General features: G+C 38.4%; 1 protein-coding gene across 4 annotated transcripts in view; it reads left to right on the top strand.

Annotated features, from left to right (window-relative positions):
* The window catches only part of kcnq1.2 (potassium voltage-gated channel, KQT-like subfamily, member 1.2), a 430,571-nt gene that overhangs the window by 247,398 nt on the left and 162,921 nt on the right, over positions 1-20,252 (top strand). For all 4 annotated transcript variants that reach the window (XM_057836472.1, XM_057836473.1, XM_057836470.1 and 1 more), the window contains 2 exons: positions 504-598; positions 7,169-7,209. In XM_057836472.1, coding sequence (XP_057692455.1) covers positions 504-598; positions 7,169-7,209 — 136 coding nt within the window. The remainder of the gene's footprint in view (positions 1-503; positions 599-7,168; positions 7,210-20,252) is intronic.

The raw sequence follows: 20,252 nt of genomic DNA, 5'->3' as shown, positions 1-20,252 counted from the left end.
TCCAGGCACTCACAGCCAACAACAAGGCACAGAAACAACCTCGCTGTCTTAATGGCCCAACTAAACACAGAAGTCAATGCACATCCCATAATATAGCATTCAAATACAATCGTCTCGTATATGACACACATGTTGCGATGAGTACAACTTGTTGTGTACTGTTTAGCGAGTGTTGTGTGTGCATGTGTGTTTTCAATTAGAGCCCTTATAAGTGATCTCAGCTGCAGCCTAAAGAGTTCACGGGGTTCATTCTTACGCCGCTTGTATCCACGTCACACCAAACAAAGCTGTGAAAGGTTCCTAATACGATTGCTTTCGACATTGCCATGCACTTGTCACTTCACGCGCGCACACACACATACACAGACTAAGTTAACAATGAACCCTTTGCACCCGTGGGGGTTGGGAATGGTTTTTAGGGACAGGGCAATCGCGCAGGGTTGGTTGACAATGGCTTTTGTATACTCATATATGTGTGTTTTGTGTCTCTGTGTGATCCACAGCAAGCACGTAAACCATACGATGTGCGTGATGTGATCGAACAGTACTCACAAGGTCATCTCAACATGATGGTGCGCATCAAGGAGCTGCAGCGAAGGTGTGGCCTTTTTTTCCCAATCACTACTAAGTGTCCTTTTAACTTTGTTGTCTCTTTTATACATTCTTATGAATGTGGGCGCAACGTTTTCTTTTTTTCCCTTTTCTTTCTTTTTCTTTTTTTTTTTTACAAGCTACCACTCTTTAATTAGACAAAGCAGTTGTTTCCCAAAAAAGAAAGAACTTAAAACGTCTCCTTAAAACAGTCTTTATTCGATAGTGATTTCCACCCCACTAGTTGTGAAGCAAGTCTTTGTCATTCAGTCCTCAATACAGAGATGAGAGAAAATGTGACTCATTCGAAGAGGGAAAAAAGACATTCAGAGTCTGACATAAAGATTTTTTTTTTTTTTAAATTTTATTTCAGGAGACTTCTTTAACTCAATGGCTGCCATTGACGGCTCAATGTCCAATGCATTTGGGCATTTGTCGAATGATTCACTATATCCCAGTCCAAATGGATTGGACATCAAGCGTAGTCAATGCCAGCCAATGAGTTAATTAAAACATAAAAACACTCTTAAATAATTGCCTGACACCATCGCATTGAATTATGAGATCACAAATAGTGAGAATGATTTATATAAAATTTGATATAGGGAGCATTAAAACATGTAAAATCCTCAATCTTAAAGGTTCAGATGTGACCTTCAAGTCAACAGATCATAATGACTCATTTAACATCATAAATTATCAAGATCAAGATATTTATAAAAAATGAGAAGTCCAAAAGATCCAAAACAACAATCAAAATTAGAATTGTCCGATATTATCAGTTTGCCGATAATATGAACCGATAAAAGCATTTTAAAACGATATTGGATAATATCGACATCGGTTTTTCATTGTTTTCGGCCAACATGCATATGGCAGTGCTGTCATGTTGTACTTATTGCATGCCTCTGTTTCTGCTGTTTTGTCACCCCCTGCTGGTGCTTGGATGAAATTAGTTTTGATAAGTTCCAGCACTTTCTGCTGACGTAATCATAAGTCGACGCAAGCTCATTGGGAATCAAGAGAGCTAAATGGATAAGCTCACGTCTGCAGCCACTTTACCATAGCAGTTCTTGCCACCTCACCACATTGGTTGTACCCAATGCAAGCATCGCTTATAAATGATACTTTTTGATTTATATTCATGGGCGTTGTGTAGTATATTTGAGATGGTTATATTTCGCTTTGTTTGCACTTGTGGTAATATGTGGTTACATTTTCATTGCTTGCAAGCAGTACCATCTGTTAGTTTCAAATTGACACGTTGTGCATACTTTGCTTTATTTTGTGACTTTATTTCATATCATTAACACAATTCTTTGTTGTTTTCAGTTTTACAAAAAAGTATCAGTGCTCTTGTCAAGAGAAAGATGACCATAGTAAAGCCAATTTGACTTTAGCACCTGATTTGTTCGCTATCTGTCGATGTGTGTACCCACACACACATTGAGGACAGAATAAGTGCCTTATTGGGACTTTGCACCTGCACTTGAACCAAAAACTGATGTTTGCACTATTTTGATTTAAAAAATAAATATAGTGGGGCAATATAGGCACTTTTTCCATAACTTCAGTTGAAGTTGTTCACTTATTTTTCACAGAATGTTTATTTGGAAAACCTTTTTTAAAGTAGTTTGTTGTATGATTTCATAAAAGACTTGTACTGGAAAGTTCTAAAATCTTCATTTAACCTACAAGCAAAATTTTGTTTAAAAAAAAAATGCACAGATGGACCTTTATGCACCCCCCCAAAAAATAAAAAAACAAACAAACAAACAAACAAACAAACAAACAAAATATATATATATATATGGTTGAAAACACGGAAAAAGCAGTTTCTGCTCTTGCACCCCTCTTTAAAATAAACTGCTGTATTTTAAGCCAAAAGAACTGTTGTGTTTGATAGAACAATATCTCTATATGCTGCAATAGCAGATTGATGGCGCATTAAGCCCTCGATTTATTTGTCCGTTTGACCCTGGAACAGAGGTTGCGCTAGACTTTTTCGTTGTCTGTCATTTTGACTGACAGGGTCATAAAAATCCGGTCATAATCTATTTTTGCCCGTCACTTAAATTTTTAAAATGATGATAATGACATTGTGGTGACCAGTGTTGTTAATCTTACTGAAAAAAAGTAATTAATTATAGTTACAAATTACTTCTCCCAAAAAGTAATTGCGTTAGTAACTCAATTACCTGAATGTAAGAGTAATTAGTTACTTGGCAAAGTAATTGGTGATAATTACATTTTTTTTTTTCCTCAAAAAAAAAAAAAAAAAAAAAAAAACATTGGCCACACTATGTGAAGTTTTTTGTGGAGGTTTTTGGTACAATTGGCCCGAGCCCAATTCTTTACCCTAATTTACCCTTAACCCCTGAATCAACTGTTAAAAGTTGTTAAAATTGCTCCCATTATTGCATTAGTTCCCTTCTCTCTACTTTTGACATGTGAAAGTTTTAAAACTGTTTCATCATTTAAAGATAGATTCAAGTCAAGATTTTGCCGATTTAGAAGTATTTTAGATAAAAAGTTATTTAGGTTCGCTAGGAAGGTTCTCTACAACAGAGCCGTCCTAAAAAGCCTACTGCTTTAAGATGGCGGCTGTCTACTAACGCATTTAGTGCCATGTCTGTCATTTTGCATCTAGTTATATCTATATACAGTACGTGTGATATCTACCATGTCTAACATATCTACCATAACATGCGGGCGTAGTTTGTCGGCTATCGGCTACAACATGTATTATTGGAGCTACCTAGCATCGCGTTTGCTCGGCGTCACAACTTTCTTGCCTCCTCCCCGCGCCTGCTCTGCTCTGTCGTCTCGGTGAGTCCGTCTCCCTCAGACTTTTCGACCAATATAGTAACGCATAGTAACGCATGCCTTTCCGTCCTCAGTAACGGTAACGGCGTTGCCAAGATGAGAAAAGTAATTAATTAGATTACCCACTACTGAAAAAAATAACGCCGTTAGTAACGCCGTTATATTGTAACGCCGTTATTAACAACACTGGTGGTGACCCTTTGTTTGGCAAAATTCACCTTCCGTACTTGTGTGTCCATTTGGCCGAGCGCGTTACCGGCTACGACAGTCACGTGACAGAGACACTTAAGAGCCGCGCGCGGTCCCCTCACTATCCACTCGCTCTCGCTATATAATTGGCCGAAGAGTCGAAATGCTCTCCCGTGAAATGCCTGTTTAAAAATGTTCCCGTTGTTACTTCTTGCGTTCGCTTATAAGTGCCCATTTAAAAAGGAAAAGCGATGATTGATACTACACACAGAGCGTATTATTAACAAATGTTAAAGTTGTATAATCATATAGCGAGAATAAGGAATGTCACTGACAAGCGCAGGCCCCCGCGAGTGGATAGTGAGGGGAATAGGATAGTGCGCCTACAGCTAACAAGACTCTTAACATTGCATACCGCTTCAACATATTCAATAGTATTTAGTTTTCATTCATTTTAAATTAATATTCTGTCCGAACAAGCTTAACAGAGAATCCACACCGTGCCATCACACATCAAGCAGATGAATATGTAACTTTTTTCTCCGCAGTGACAAAAACAGCTGACTGTGGCCCCAGTAGGTAGGTAGCCTACCATATGTAGCATATGGAACAATGAAATTAACAGTTCACCTGCTGTGGCCTGAACGTAGTCTCACACTTTCCTCCTGGTGCGCATGGACTTGAATTGCGTGCCCGCTTGTGCAGTCCCTGTTTTTTCACCTCTTTTATCAACACCATCGTCGTTTTGGGGCTTTTTGAAGAAACTTCGGACACTCAGTTGCCTTGACATTTTTCAGAGTAAGGCCAACGACGTCATGCATCAAGAGAGACAATAGCTAATTAATATGCTCACTCGCCACCCTGTGGTCTGGGGTGTGAATTGCAACCGGTCAAAATGACGGATGGACTTCAGTTTTTTCCGTCACCGTTTTAAAAAATCGGTCAACGACGGAAAATATTCGGTTAACGCGACCCCTGCCCTGGAAACTCCAGTTTACAGACGTCGCACAACCGCTTTGTTTCAACCCAGCCGTAAAAAAAAAAAAAAGTAATTACATTTCTTATTGAAAATGTCAGTTTTAGCTTAGAATCATTAATTGATGTCTAATATGTAGTTAAAAAAAAAGACTTAAAAAAATTATTTACTCGCATATTTTAAAGTTTTAAACAAATTACGTGTGAAATGAAAAAATTGGCGTCTGTAAAAAAGTCAAGGATATCTACCTCATAACTATCACTTAATTTTATTTTTGTCGTTACTGTGGCATTTTCCCCAATATTTTAGATGATAATCGATCCAAACAAAGAAAAATTGAAAAAAAGAAAATGTAAAAGGGTAAATATATGGAAATGAAAATCTCAATTACTCCTTGACGTCTGCGATTTCTGCATCGCGGCCTTTGTATATTATCATGTTTCACCCATAAAATTCCGAAAAAATCCCCATCTGTGTCTTGAAACTCGATGATACATGCAATTTGGAGTTTTTTGATCGAAACAAGGTAAGTGCGCGATAATATCTCGTTAAAATCATGGCGTCTTTAATTCTGCTCTCGCGTGCTCTCACCTCCATACTACGAACTGAGTTCAACCTCCCCAGAAGTAATCCAGTTTACCAGCGGGTAACCAGAGTTGACAAAACCTGGTTGTCTAGTTTGTGGTCAGTCGGTGCTACGACGCTGATTATGAGGTTGATTAGTCGAACCTGTGTCAACCCAGTCAGAGTTACTGCGCGTTCACATAAAAGGGGGCGGAGACCAGAGTCAAACACTACTTGTGACGATGGCACGGGCACCTTACTTCATGGAGGAGGAATGCGCGATGATCATGCGGAGTTATGAGGAATTAAAATCCACCCTCACCATGAAATCGAACACCGTTTCAGCGAGTAGAGCGCGACGGGTCTGTTGACAGCGAATTTACAGATCGTGTGATTTGTGAATGCGTCAATATGCCAGTTTACTTATGTCCATGCAAAGAAATAAAGCCTGCTGTCAGGACAATAAAATAAGATTTGGTACGTTAACAGTAAGAAATAATTTATCGCGCATCACCACATGAAGCAGGATAATTGTATGTTTAGTCCCAATGACTGTATGAATACGTATGTCCTTTTTTTTTTTTCCTTAGTTTGGGCCTAAAAAATCAAGCCCGACCCGGCCCGAGCCCGACCCAAACCCCCCCCCCCCCCCTCCCAAATTTTATGTTATCTTTGTGAGGACTCAGGAGAAGAAGGAAATGCGGGGATGCCATGCGTTGTTGCGTGAATTAAAGCCCGTCTTTTGTAACGAATTTTCACAGTTAAACAAGACTGTAAGATGAGTATTCAATAAACATTTATATCTTTTATATTTGTGCGTCTGTCCTATCAGTGGATTTGACATTTAATTTAATCTCTTCGAGTTGGCAGAAAAAAACGCAAGTTTTCTCAATGTTTAAATAGTCTACATATTTCTATGATTATTATTAACTCATTTACACAACGAAATAACGCTGGAAAAGTCCGTTAAATATATTTCTTGTATATGAGAGCAAAGCTCCGCATTCGTTTACATTCAGCAATTTCAACGTTCAATTTGAAGCGTTTCCATACCCCACTTCGAATCGCACGGCATACAGTGTTCTTACGCAGATATTCAGCATCACCATTGGAATGCATATATTGTCCCTGGCAAAAGAGCGCACGGAGAGGCACACAATCTGCCCGTTTGTGAGGGCCTGACTTCGGCGGGTTACATTATAGTGACGTCCGCCTCGATCAGTTGGCACAGGTAAAGAATTCCCTCAGCTGAAAATCTACATCTTTCATGGAGAACATCTTCCGGGTACGCCAGCGGATTCTGGCGGTCTCCAAAAACCCGTGCACTCCGAAGAGAGCCCCTCACAATCCGCGCGCCAATGTCGTATGGGTCGTCCAGGTACGCTGTCATTGTCAGGAGTGCTGTTTAATTATAGCGTGGTTAATTAGAATTCTGGGGTTAAGCAAGATCTAACTCTGAGACGACCAGGTTTGGCGTGTGGCGTGTGTTGCCATGGCAACACTTCTCGGTTCCAACATATCCACCTTTCGTAGTCTCGCTTAGCTGCGAACTTAGGTCGCACGTGATGAAGTTTCTCTCGAAGTTACCCTGCTAAGCCAGAAAACTGGCTTCGTAGTATAGGCCACAGTTAGGGTTTTTCTGTTTATTTCTATTTTTTTAAATGCCCTCCTGTTAAAAAATTTTCTTCCTGCAGAAAATTGACATTTTAAGCTTTAAAATGATGTATGACACGTGCAAATCGGACAATTTTGAAATTTGGACAAATTGGAGGTCTCAGAGCGGAACTTCAAGTCACCTGAGTGTTTTCCGCCAAATATATGAATATCCACGTGTTCACATGAAACCTCTCCTTAAGAATAGTGCTGGAATTTTCCATTCCATTTTTCAGTTTCTTTTTTATGATTTATGATCACTGATATCCATATGTTTCATTTATTGCCACGTTTGTATGTGTGTGTGTTATACCTTTCGACTCATTTTTTTGTTTTTGCTTCCCACCCCCTCCGCTTCCTCCTCCTTAGGTTGGACGGCACACTAGGAAAGCCGGGAATGTTCCTCCCAGGTAAACACACAGAAAGCCATCATTTGTCCTTACTTCCTCTCCATGTTAAGAAATAGGCACGTTCATGATTATTACCAGACTTTAAAGAATATTTGCCTTAGTATTTTTAATATAAAATAGCTTTGCGTATTACAAGTTTAATTAGAGTTATGACCTCAAATCATAGTTCCCAGTAGAATGAATGGAAATACCAATAGTCTGTTCCAGTCAACCACAAAACAACAACTATAATTAATAAAAAGTGGAGTGCTCTGATTACTTTCCGGGTTCTCTAACAGGCCATGTAATTGGCTGGAGACCATTGCAGAACTTAACCCTGCCTTTCACCCGATAGGCTCAAGCTCAACGCAACCTAATGAGAAAAAACCTCTGTAGAAAATTGATGGATGAATACTAACAGAAGTTGACTTGTTTTTACAGTCGTATGACTTAAAACAGGCACAGTTAACATGTGTTTTGATTTTGGTCCCACAAAAAAAAAAAACAGCACTGTATTATGTTAGGATTTAGGGTGAGTTTTGGGGCATATTATTTTCAAGAAATAACCTTTAGAAATGTCAGTTTTGTTCTAAATATAACGCATGAGTGTGACGCCCTAGCTAATCCTCACAGTCTGGCTGCCAAGTGAGTTTGCACACTTGAGCTGTGTGAAATCCACGCACAGCCTCAAGAAACATTACATGTGTCATATCACGTATTTCAGATGTTTTATTGAGCAATGTCAACGTTGTTAATGGCCCCTCGATGGCAATATAGCCTGATCTCCCATGGGCAAGTTTTGTTTATTGCGCTCACTAACTTTAGTATTTTAGAGGGGAACAAGCTAAAAGTAGCTAAAAGCATCCATACGCCCCCCACTCCTCCTTTTATTTTTTTTTCATTTTTTTGGTGGGGGTTGAGAGGGTCCTCAAATATTTGCCTTCTCCCGATTGAGTGCCCCCTATAGCCCTCGAGCAAATGTTGGAGCAGCTTCATTGCGGAAATGACATTTGCAGAGTGCTTTTATTCAGCGCTAAAAAGTAATAAAAGAGTGTGAAATGGTCCCTACCAAAAATTTGGAATTAAATCCTAAACAAGATGAAATATTTGCGCAGCCGTTGCGAGGCTCCAACTACAGTGGTAGACCAAGTGCAGTCCTTACCAAAATATGCAGTTGCAATCAGGACTCAACTTATAAGCAGTGTTAATCTTACTTTTAAAAAGTAATTAATTACAGTTACAAATTACTTCTCCCAAAAAGTTATTGCGTTGGTAACTCAGTTACTTGACTGTAAGAGTAATTAGTTACTTGGCAAAGTAACTGTTGATAATTTTCATGTTTTTTTTCCTCAAAAAAAAAAAAAAATCAAAACAAAACAAAAAAACAGGTCACACAATGTGAAGTTTAAAAGGTTTTTGGGACAATTTGCCCTAGCCCAATTCTTTCCCGTAAACTTAACTACACACAGGGGTATTGCGGATATTGCGATAACTACCGTATTTTTCGGACAATGGACTAAGTCGCACAAGCCATAAAATGTCCAACAAAGAGGAAAAAAACATGGCGGAAAACACAGACAAGACTGAAAAAGCAGTTTCTGCTCTTGCACTCCTCTTTAAAAGAAACTGCTGTATTTTAAGCCAAAACAACTGTTGTGTTTGATAGAACAATATGTCCATATGCTGCCATAGCAGATTCATGGCGCATTACGTCTCCGAACTATTTTTAATTTGTCCGTTTTACCCTGAAAACCCCCGTTTACAGACGTCGTGCAACCGCTTTTGTTTTAACCCAGCCATAAAACTAAGGTAATTAATTATATTTATTATTCAAAATATCTGTCATTTTTAGCTTAAAATATTTAATTGATGTCTCATAGTTCGTTTAAAAAAAAAAGGACTTAAAAAAAGTTATCCACCCGCATATTTTAAACTTTTAAACAAATGACATCACAATGAAAAAAATGGCGTCTGGAAAAACGTCACGGATTTTTTTGTTACTGTAGCATTTTCTCCGATATGTTAGATGATAAATAATCCAAACAATCGATCCGAACAAAGTAAAATAGAAAAAAATGTTTAAAAGGATAAATATGAAAAAGAAAATCTCGACCACTCCTTGATGTCTGCAATTTCTGCATCACGACCCTTGTTATATTACCATGTCTCACCCATAAAATCCCCCAAAAATCCAGCCGTGGCCATTCACAGTGTGTCTTGACACTCAGTGATACATGCTACATGGAGTTTTGGATCGAAACAAGGTGGGTACGCGATAATATCTCGTTAGAGTCATGGCGTCTGTAATTCTGCTCTCGCGTGCTCTCGCCTCCAGATAGGGTTTTGCTGTTTAAAAAACAATTTTTCAAAAAAAAAAAAAAAAATGCCCTCCTGTTCAAAATTTTTCTTCCCCCCAAAAAATTGAGATTTTAAGCTTTCCAATGATTTAACACACATGCGTATCGGGGGTCTCAGAGCTTAACTTCAAGTCACCTGAGTGTTTTCTGCCATATATAAGTCGCACCGGAGTATAAGTCGCATTTTTTGGGCAAATTTACTTGATAAAATCCAACACATAGAACAGATATGTCATCTTGGAAGGCAATTTAAAACAAAAATACAATAGACAACTACATGCTGAATAAGTGTACAGTATGGTGTTACATGATGCATGAACAACCAAAAGTGAACGTGGCCGGTATGTTAACGTAACATAGCTATTAAGAGTTATTCAGATAATTATAGCATAGAGAACATGCTAACAAGTTTACCAAACCATCTGTGTCACTCCAAAACACCAAAATAACATGAGAAATGATATGATAATATGTTAATAATTTCACACATAAGTCGCTCCTGAGTATAAGTCGCACCCCCAGCCAAACTATGAAAAAAAACAACGACTTATAGTCCGAAAAATACGGTAGATAGTAACCTTTGCTATGTGTGGAGGTCATTTAATGTTGTGAACCAACCGTTAAAGTTGTTAAAATTGCTCACGTTATTGCATTGTCCTTCTGCAAGTTTTAAAACTGTTTCATCATTTAAAGAGATTTAAGTCAAGATTTTGCCAATTTAGGAGCAATTTAAATAAAAAGTTACTTAGGTTCGCTACGAAGGTTCTCTACAACAGAGCCTTCCTGAGAAGTCCACTGCTTTTAAGATGGCAGCTGTCTACTAACGAATCTAGGTCTTTATACATATTGCTAATGCCGCCATGCCTGTCATTTGCATCTAGTTGTATAATATGTGATATCTACCATAGATATCGCATCATGTGGGCGTAGTTTGTAGGCTATCGGCTACAGTCAGGTATTATTAGAGCCACCTAGCATCGCGTTTCCAACGGAGTCACAACTCCCTTGCCTCCTCCCCACTCCTGCTCTGCTCTCTCATTTCCGTGAGTCCGTCTCTCTCAGACTTGTCTCGCGTCATTCAACCAACAAAGTAATCCATAGTAACGCACGCCTTTCCCGCCTCTGTAACGGTAACGGCGGTGCCGAAATGAGAAAAGTAATTAGATTACTCACTACTGAAAAAAATAACGGTGTTAGTAATGCCGTTGTACTCTAACGCCGTTATTAACAACACTGCTTATAAGGGTATTGAAATTATTAACCGTCCTATGGGGATTTGGTTTTCTTTAACTTGTGGACACTGTGTAGTGGAAAGTTAAGTCTTCAGGCTATTTACTGCCGCTTCCGGATTAAATTCACTGTTAACGGAACATCAAACAAAGTCGATTTCACATTACGGTTCCTATTTTTGTACACAGTCTGAATATAAGCATGCACGAGTCTGCACCAAGCGACCCAGTTTTGGTCAGTTCGTGGACAAATCACAAGCATACAAAAACTTTAAATTTGTTAGCTTAATGCTAACTATAATGGGAAAGGAACTAAGGGATAGCATCTATCTTGTGATGTGAAAACACTTTAAAATGCACAATGTAGGATTGGTGGCTAAAAATGGTACTGCAACTAGATCAAAATATTGACTAGAACAAAATGTTTTCCCGCTTCGGGTCGCCAGAATACGCTTCACATTGGAGAACCTGCAGGAAAAGACTTTAAGTGGCAAGCGACGATTTCTAATTTTCCTGCAAGATGTTTTCAATGTAGTAATGCCAATATCTAAATATTGGCATTACATGACTATTAGTAGAGTCGTGATACTAAGTCCAAGTTAGTTTATTTCACCATGACCGTGAGGGAGGGCTACAGTGGGGCAAATAAGTATTTAGTCACCCACTAATTGTGCAAGTTCTCCCACTTGAAAATATTAGAGAGGCCTGTATTTTTCAACATCGTTAAACCTCAACCATGAGAGACAGAATGTTGAAAAAAAAAAAAAAAAAAAAAAAGAAAATCACATTGTTTGATTTTTAAAGAATTTGTTTGCAAATCATGGTGGAAAATAAGTATTTGGTCAATACCAAAAGTTCATCTCAATACTTTGTTATGTACCCTTTGTTGGCAATAACAGAGGCCAAACATTTTCTGTAACTCTTCACAAGCTTTTCACACACTGTTGCTAGTATTTTAACCCATTCCTCCATGCAGATCTCCTCTAGAGCAGTGATGTTTTGGGGCTGTCGTGGGGCAACACGGACTTTCAACTCCCTCCGCAAATTTTCTATGGGGTTGAGACCTGGAGACTGGCTAGGCCACTCCAGGACCTTGAAATGCTTCTTATGAAGCCACTCCTTTGTTGCCCTGGCTGTGTGTTTGGGATCATTGTCATTCTGAAAGACCCAGCCACGTCTCATCTTCAATGCCCTTGCTGATGGAAGGAGATTATCACTCAAAATATCTCGATACCTGGCCCCATTCATTCTTTACTTTACACAGATCAGTCGTCCTGGTCCCTTTGCAGAAAAACAGCCCCAAAGCATGATGTTCCACCCCCATGCTTCACATTGGGTATGGTGCAATTCAGTATTCTTTTTCCTCCAAACAAGAGAACCTGTGTTTCTACCAAAAAGTTCTATTTTGGTTTCATCTGACCATAACACATTCTCCCAGTCCTCTTCTGGATCATCCAAATGCTCTCTAGCGAACCGCAGACGGGCCTGGACGTGTACTTTCTTCAGCAGGGGGACAAGTCTGGTAGTGCAGGATTTGAGTCCTTGGCGGCGCATTGTGTTACTGATAATAGCCTTTGTTACCGTGGTCCCAGCTCGCTGTAGGTCATTCACTAGGTCCCCCCGTGTGGTTCTGGGATTTTTGCTCCCCGTTCTTATCATTTTGACGCCACGGGGTGAGGAGGGAGTTGAAAGTCCGTGTTGCCCAACGACAGCCCCAAAACATCACTGCTCTAGAGGAGATCTGCATGGAGGAATGGGTCAAAATACCAGCAACAGCGTGTGAAAACCTTGTGAAGAGTTACAGAAAACATTTGGCCTCCGTTATTGCCAACAAAGGGTACATAACAAAGTATTGTGATGAACTTTTGGTATAGACCAAATACTTATTTTCCACCATGATTTGCAAATAAATTCTTTAAAAATCAACCAGTGTGATTTTCTGTTTTTTTTCCCCACATTCTGTCTCTCATGGTTGAGGTTTACCCATGTTGACAATTACAGGCCTCTCTAATATTTTCAAGTGGGAGAACTTGCACAACTAGTGGTTGACTAAATACTTATTTGCCCCACTGTACTTTTCTCAATGTAGAAGCACAGTGGCAAAGAAATATATAATTTGGTAATGCTTTGACAGCATCCACAAAGACTATTTAATTGCTCCATCCATTTTAATTTCAATTACCGACTAAATGTAAACACATGTAAAGACTTTTATCTTTGTCTTGTTCAATGGATACACAAACTAAATAACCAGGCTATCTGCGGGTTCTTAAAAAGTATTCAATCCAATATTTTGAATTCAAGGCTTTGAAATGTCTAAACTTCTTCTAAAATCTCATAAAAGGTCTTAAAAATGACCATGAGGGTCTTAAAAATCTATTTATCCATGGGTAAGTGGCCAATCACCACTGGCTGTCCTGATTCACAACAGAGAAATTCCTGGTGTTCTCAGGTTAAGCACGTTGTATTACAATGTGAAGTAGCTGTAAATAAATTCATATTCTGTAATTTTCAAACGAAAACGGCACACCTGACTATAGGCCGCCACCCACCAAATTTGACCACCAAATTTTTTCATAGATAAGCCGCACCGAACTATAAGCCACAGGTGTCCTCACTGTATTATGGGACATTTACCAAATGAACGCATATCCTTGTTTTGTCTCTCTTGTTTTGAATCCTTCAAGATTTGTAACAAGGTTTTTTTTTTTTTTTTTGCTGGAGTGGTCAACATTATCAAACCGTTGGTCTAAGTTGGCGTAGTTTTAGTTTACAGGGGCGTACAGAGCTGTGGCAAGACTGGAAACTGGTCTTGTGATTAGCTGATGATGAACACGGAAGCAAAACAGAAACAAATTTGCAACACGCAATTTGTCTTTTAAAATGGGAAAAATCTCCGCTTAACAATTGAGAACAGTTGTAGAATTATTTCCAAAAAACATGTTTCTTTAATTCTATTGAAATATGGCCATTCATCAATAATTGAAGTGCAACTCCTAAACTATGCACCTTTGAATAGCAGTTATATTAACACAAACTAATCAATTCTAAATGTCACACATGTACAACATGAAAATCAACCACTAATGTAATGTAAATACAGTGAAAACTTGACAAACATGCAGTGATGACAGGCATGTGGCTGCTTGCCCAGTGACAATTACGTCAAGCACACTTTACGAAGGATCCAAATCAAAGTCTGAACTATCAAATCACGACAGCATTTGATCAAAACAGAAATTAGCCCTCAGCTATGCACGCACGACTGTAGATAAAAAGGAATGCACAAAACACAGAGTTAATAACTTGGTGTTGAGTGAAATGAGAGCAACTGAACACACTTTATTCAAATTTGCATGGTGTCGTATTATCAAGACCTTACTCTGGATGACTTCTTTGGCATTCCAGCTAAATATTGTCTCAGTTATTCATTGCCAATGTCAAGTTTAAATCCTTGTTTTTGTCTACGCACCAGTCGTAAAATGAAGAAGGAAAAAAAAAAAGAATCAGTGCCAGTGAACACGGCTCTCCATAAGTCTCCCCTCCACCAACTGTTACATTGCTTCCTTCCTTGCCTTCCTTTTGGTCGAGTTCCCAGGTGCTCTGTAAACATCCCTTGGCTGACCTGCACCACTAGCATGGTTAACCATTGAGACTGTAAAAATTACAAAATAACAGCTCAACAGTACTTTAACCCCCTTATGCATATAAATAGTTTGTATATATAGTGGTATGAAAAAGTATTTGAACCTTTTGGAATTTCTCATATTTCTGCATAAAATCACCATCAAATGTGATCTGATCTGAAAATCACCAGTGTTGTCACAGATTACTTAAAAAAGTAATTTAATTACTGATTACTGATTACACCTAAAAAAAGTAATCTAGTTACTTTACTGATTACTTTATCATCAAAGTAACTAAGTTACTTTAAAAGTAACTTATTAGTTACTTATTACCAATTTTTCTCCTTTGCTGCCTCAACATAAAAATGACAACAAAAAATGTCATCGCATGTAATTGAATTTGTCACCTAAAGGCGTCATCTTTGAGTTAGCGGGGGTTTAATTAGGCGATGGAGTTGATATCAACCACCATTAACTTGCACTAGCTTAACCACCCCGGAGCCCTGAAACTAACAAATAACTGACAAACTGCACGGAATTTGTCCAAATCAACTCCAACGACTAAATAAACCCCCGCTAACTCCAAGATAAAGCCTAATGTCAAAAATTCTGAACTTCCCCTTTAAAATAAAGACCTAGCTGTTAAAATATTGTCTATAAAAGTTGTAAAGCAATAAAACAAACAACAAAAATTATTGAAATGAACAAGAATCCTACAACGTGTTTCATAATGGGTCAAAATCATTTTTCGAGCTGATTTTTCTAGCACCAAAGACACTAGCTTTTGCTTTGCTAAGCCAAAACTACACCTGTGGAGGCAAGATGGGTATTTAGAATTTCTGTAAAACTAAGCTTTCAAACGTAACCAACAAGAACTGAGCTTGAACAGTTTTATAGACCCTACTCACCTACGTCACAAAATGACGTGTCGCTGTATCCGGCCGCCATATTGTCCGTATTTTTTAGACTTATTCTCATTGTTTTCAATTAGTCGTGCAAGTTATAGAGCAATTCATGGAAGCACCGGTGTTATCTGACGCTGTAAACTCATTGGATGCGTTGCATAAAAGGCGTTATGTGGAAAAGCTTCAGTTTATCCATTCGCCAGATCCATATTTGATGCCTAAATCGATGTTTTTCGACCCGCTGTCTTCGCCGTCTTTGCCTGACATCTGCTAGCTACCCTGATATTTACAACTATCTTGTCCACACAAAATCAGCCTATTCTCACAAAAGTTTGAAAAACTTTAAGAGCTTGGAGGCTTATAAATACTTTGTTGCTGGTTGGGTGAAACAGGTCCTCGTCCACGAAAATTCGGCAGGAATCTATCTTGTGCTCGGTAAGGTGAGTTACGAAATTTTCAATTCAAAATATTTTGTTCTTGCTAACATCCACTGTCAAGTCTAATGTATTTCATGTCATTTGTCAATGGAGCTAGGGCTTTTAATGTTTATATGGTTTAGCGATAGCACTCTCACTACATACATATATAATATGTAATAAATATGAAGTGCGATAGCACTACTCCAGATTGTCCCTAGTTGAATTTATTTTTTGGCTTTTGACCTCAATAGTGAAATTGTAAATTAATTGAATGACAACTGTCTGATTATCCCCTTATAATTATATATTTTCAGGTAGTTCATTCACAACGTCTGAGTGTATGTTGTCGGCGATTAGCCTAGCAATGATCTTAATTGTGGTTGTCAGCCCAAAACCCTCTAAATATATATTAAATGCATCTTACCAGATATAAAATGACTACTACATAATCGTAGTCGTTTGGAGCCCAGTTTTCTCGTCGAAATGCAGCAGTCAATCTCGGTCTCCTCTCCGGGTCTCTCTGAATACGGTAAAACTTCAAGTCTCTCCGTCTATCTTCTCTGTTTTTGCAACCGACCGCCACACACTACTTCACCATTTTGATTATTAATGTTAACGAGCAGAAAAACACGCCATAATAGGAGGAATTTACGAAGCGGTAATGCATTAACATGACGAGTATACGGACAACATGGCGCGGGGGCGTGGCTGTGACGTCACGTGAGTAGGGTCTATACAGTATTGGCCAAAAGTTTGGGGACACCTCAAAGGTGGACACTTTGAAGAATGTAGAATATAAAACCTGTTTTCAGTTATTTCACTTTTTTTGCCATTCAACATGTTCGTTCATAGTTTTGATGTATTCAGAGAGGATTTACAATAGTAGGGAAAATATATAAAACGTAAAAATGTTTAGGTGTGTCCAAACTTTTGACTTTTGTTTCAGTTATCAACATGCTTTGCCCCCAGCCCCACAAAAGTAAAACTCCGCCTATGGTTATAAACACTGACAATAAAATGTGCATAAAGGCTGGTTACAAACTGTAGAAGTGCGTGCTATCTTGTCACCTCTAGGCTTTTTCGAGTTTTGTCACCTTGCCCTGTAATTCTAAGTGCTTCCTTGTTGAATTGGATGTAGAGTTTTTAGCGGCCGACAGTCTTTTTCAGCCAGCGTAAAGTTTGCAACGCACGGAGATATTTTTGTCATCTTTACTGGACAGAAATGTGAAGTAATGGCTGTATTTCCAGTGAGCAAATGCATCCATTTGCGGCATATAACCTGCCTTTCACTGTTAACCTCGCTGCCTCGTCAGAATGCTATGTTGTTGAGCGCCGTAGCAGCCAGCCTCAAACAGCATCGTAAAACACGTAACCCGGGTTTTTTTCCCCCGCGATGAGAAATGCTCTTCGTACATGACTACAGTATTCTTCATTCAACATACATTATGAGCCAAAAACAAAATAGTAACGCACAGGCACTAGGGAAACTAACTTTAATCGGATTACTGGCTTGGAAAAATGAACGCGTTAGATTACTCGTTACTGAAGAAAGTAATCAGATTATAGTAACGCGTACTGACAACACTGAAAATCACACAGATGAAAAAACAGTGACTGCTTTAACTAAAATCACCCAAAAATTTATAGGCTTTCATATTTTAATGAGGATAATATGCAAACACTGACAGAAGGGGGAAATAAGTTAGTGAACCATCACATTTTATACATAATTCCTGTAGCTGCAGATTAGTCTGGCACATCGATCAGGACTAATCTTGGCCTATTCTTCTCTACAAAACTGCTGTAGTTCAGTCAGATTCCTGGGATGTCTGGCATGAATCGCTGTCTTTAGGTCATGCCACAGCATCTCAGTGGGGTTCAAGTCTGGACTTTGACTTGGCCACTCCAGAATGTGTATTTTGTTCTTCTGAAACTTTTCTAAAGTTGATTAACTTCTGTGTTTTGAATCATTGTCTTGTAGCATCACCCATCCTCTTTTTAGCTTCAACTGTCCGACAGATGGCCTTAAGTTTTCCTGCAAAACGTTCTGATAAACTTTTGAATTAATTGTTCTATAAATGATTGCAAGTTGTCCCGGCCCTGAGTTAGCAAAAGAGCCCCAAATCATAATGCTCCATGGTTTGAGGTGGGGGATGAGGTGTTGATGTTGGTGAGCTGTTCCATTAGTCCTCCACACATGACGTTGTGTGTTATCCCAAACAATTCAACTTTGGTACATCAGTCCACAAAACATTTTGCCAAAACTTCTGTGGAGTGTCTAACTGCCTTTTTGCTAATATTAAACAAGCAACAATGTTGTTTTTAGACAGCAGTGGCTTCCTTCGTGGAGTCCTCCCATGAACAACATTCTTGGCCATGGTTTTACATATAGTTGATGTGTGCTTAGAGATATTGGACTGTGCCAGTGATTTCTGTAAGTCTTTAGCAGACAGTCTCGGGTTCTTTTTTTACCTCTCTGAGTATTCCGCGCTGAACTCTTGGTGTCATCTTTGGTGGACGGCCAAACATTGGGAGAGACAACGTCTCTGACTGTCGATTGATGAACATCCAGACTTTTAGAGATGGTTTTGTATACTTTCCCAGCTTCATACAAATCAACGGTCCTTGACCGCAGGTCTTCAGACAGCTCTTTTGACCGAGCCATGATGCACATCAGAAAATGATTCTCATCGAGACATTCTTTACCAGGTGTGTGTTTTATAGGGGGCAGGGCAGCTGTAAACCACTCATCAGTGATTGAGCGCACACCTGACTTAAAATGTTTGGTAAAAAATGGTTTCATTTGCTCTTTAAGTCTCCTTAGGCACAGGGTTCACTTACTTATTTTCCCCCTTCTGTCATTGTTTGCATACTATCCTCATTAAAATATGAAAACTTATAAATATTCGGCTGGTTTTAGTTAAAGCGGAGCTGTTTTTTCATCTGTGTGATTTTGACCAAGATCAAATCACATTTGATGGTGATTTTATGCAGAAATGTGAGAAATTCCAAAAGATTCAGATACTTTTTCATACCACTGTATGTACAATCATGCATACAAGATCAAGTAAATGTCAATACAGTATTGACTTGAAATAAAACAACAGTCCTAACACATGACTTCACATTTACAACATTTAATCTTTTATCAAATAAGATCTTTAATTTTTATGTAGGGACTAAGCAACCATATTTTATGTAACTAATGTAGCTGAATTATGGGTAACATCAAAAACGATATCCTTGTTATGCCGGTATACCATTACCATGGGTATTAGAGATTTCACCTTGTAAAATCCTATTACTATATGAATTTTCATGGTTTTAATGTAGTGGCTTGAACACCGCACTGAATAATCTTAATCTAAATTGACAAAAATCTGCTCAAAACCAGCCGTCATTAAAGTAAGTAATTTGAGGGTCAAAGACGATAAACTAGTTACAGTATTACATGTCAGGAAAGCACAGCAGTGCCTTTGAAAGTGTTATTCTGAGGTCCCATTATTATATACTGTGGCTTTAATGGAAGAGATACTCACGCTTACTCCACCGGATCATCACAGTCAAAGTTCGTAAAAAAGTACTCCATACCAGCTGTTACTAAAGAGCTTTGGCGTTTTCCGTAGCAACGGGAAAGATGATATTCTTGTTGTTACATGGAGTGCAGAATCTCAATTGGTTTAATGTGAAGGAGTTATGTATAGTCAAGAGTCCCTGTGTGTATATTGACAGGCCCAGTTGGCTTTTGGGATAAAATAAATAAATGATAAAATGAAAAATTACAACACATATTTAATATATAAATATATATATATATATATATATATATATATATATATATATATATATATATATATATATATATATATATATATATATATATATACACCGGTAATTATTTTTTCATTTCATTGTTTTCCGATTAATGCTCTTTGACTTGGCCTGTTTTTTTTTTTTTTTTTTTTTTTCACGATCAGGCGGAAATAATATGCTATATACAGTATATACACTGCTGGCCAAAAGTATTGGCACCCCTGCAATTCTGTCAGACAATGCTCAAATTCTCCCAGAAAAGGATTGCAATTACAAATGCTTTGGTATTAATATCTTCATTTATTTTGCTTGCAATGAAAAAACACAAACGAGAATGAAAAAAAAAAAAAAAATTCAATCATTATCATTTTAACACAAAACTCTAAAAATGGGCCGGACAAAAGTATTTGCTCCCTCAGCCTAATACTTGGTAGCACAACCTTTAGACGAAATAACTGTAAACAACCGCTTCCGGTATTCAATAATGAGTTTCTTACAATGCTCTGCTGGATTTTTAGACCAATGTTCTTTGTCCAACTGCTCCAGGTCTCTGAGATTTGAAGGGTGCCTTCTCCAAACAGCCATTTTCAGATCTCTCCACTGGTGTTCTGTGGGATTCCGGTCTGGACTCATTGCTGGCCACTTTAGAAGTCTCTATTGCTTTCTCTCAAACCATTTACTAGTTCTTTTTGAAGTGTTTTGGGTCATTGTCCTG

This window comes from Corythoichthys intestinalis, chromosome 5, assembly GCF_030265065.1.
Source record: "Corythoichthys intestinalis isolate RoL2023-P3 chromosome 5, ASM3026506v1, whole genome shotgun sequence".
NCBI lineage: Eukaryota > Metazoa > Chordata > Actinopteri > Syngnathiformes > Syngnathidae > Corythoichthys > Corythoichthys intestinalis.
The sequence above is the reverse complement of the archived record's forward strand: the minus strand, read 5'-3'. Positions and strand labels throughout refer to the sequence as shown.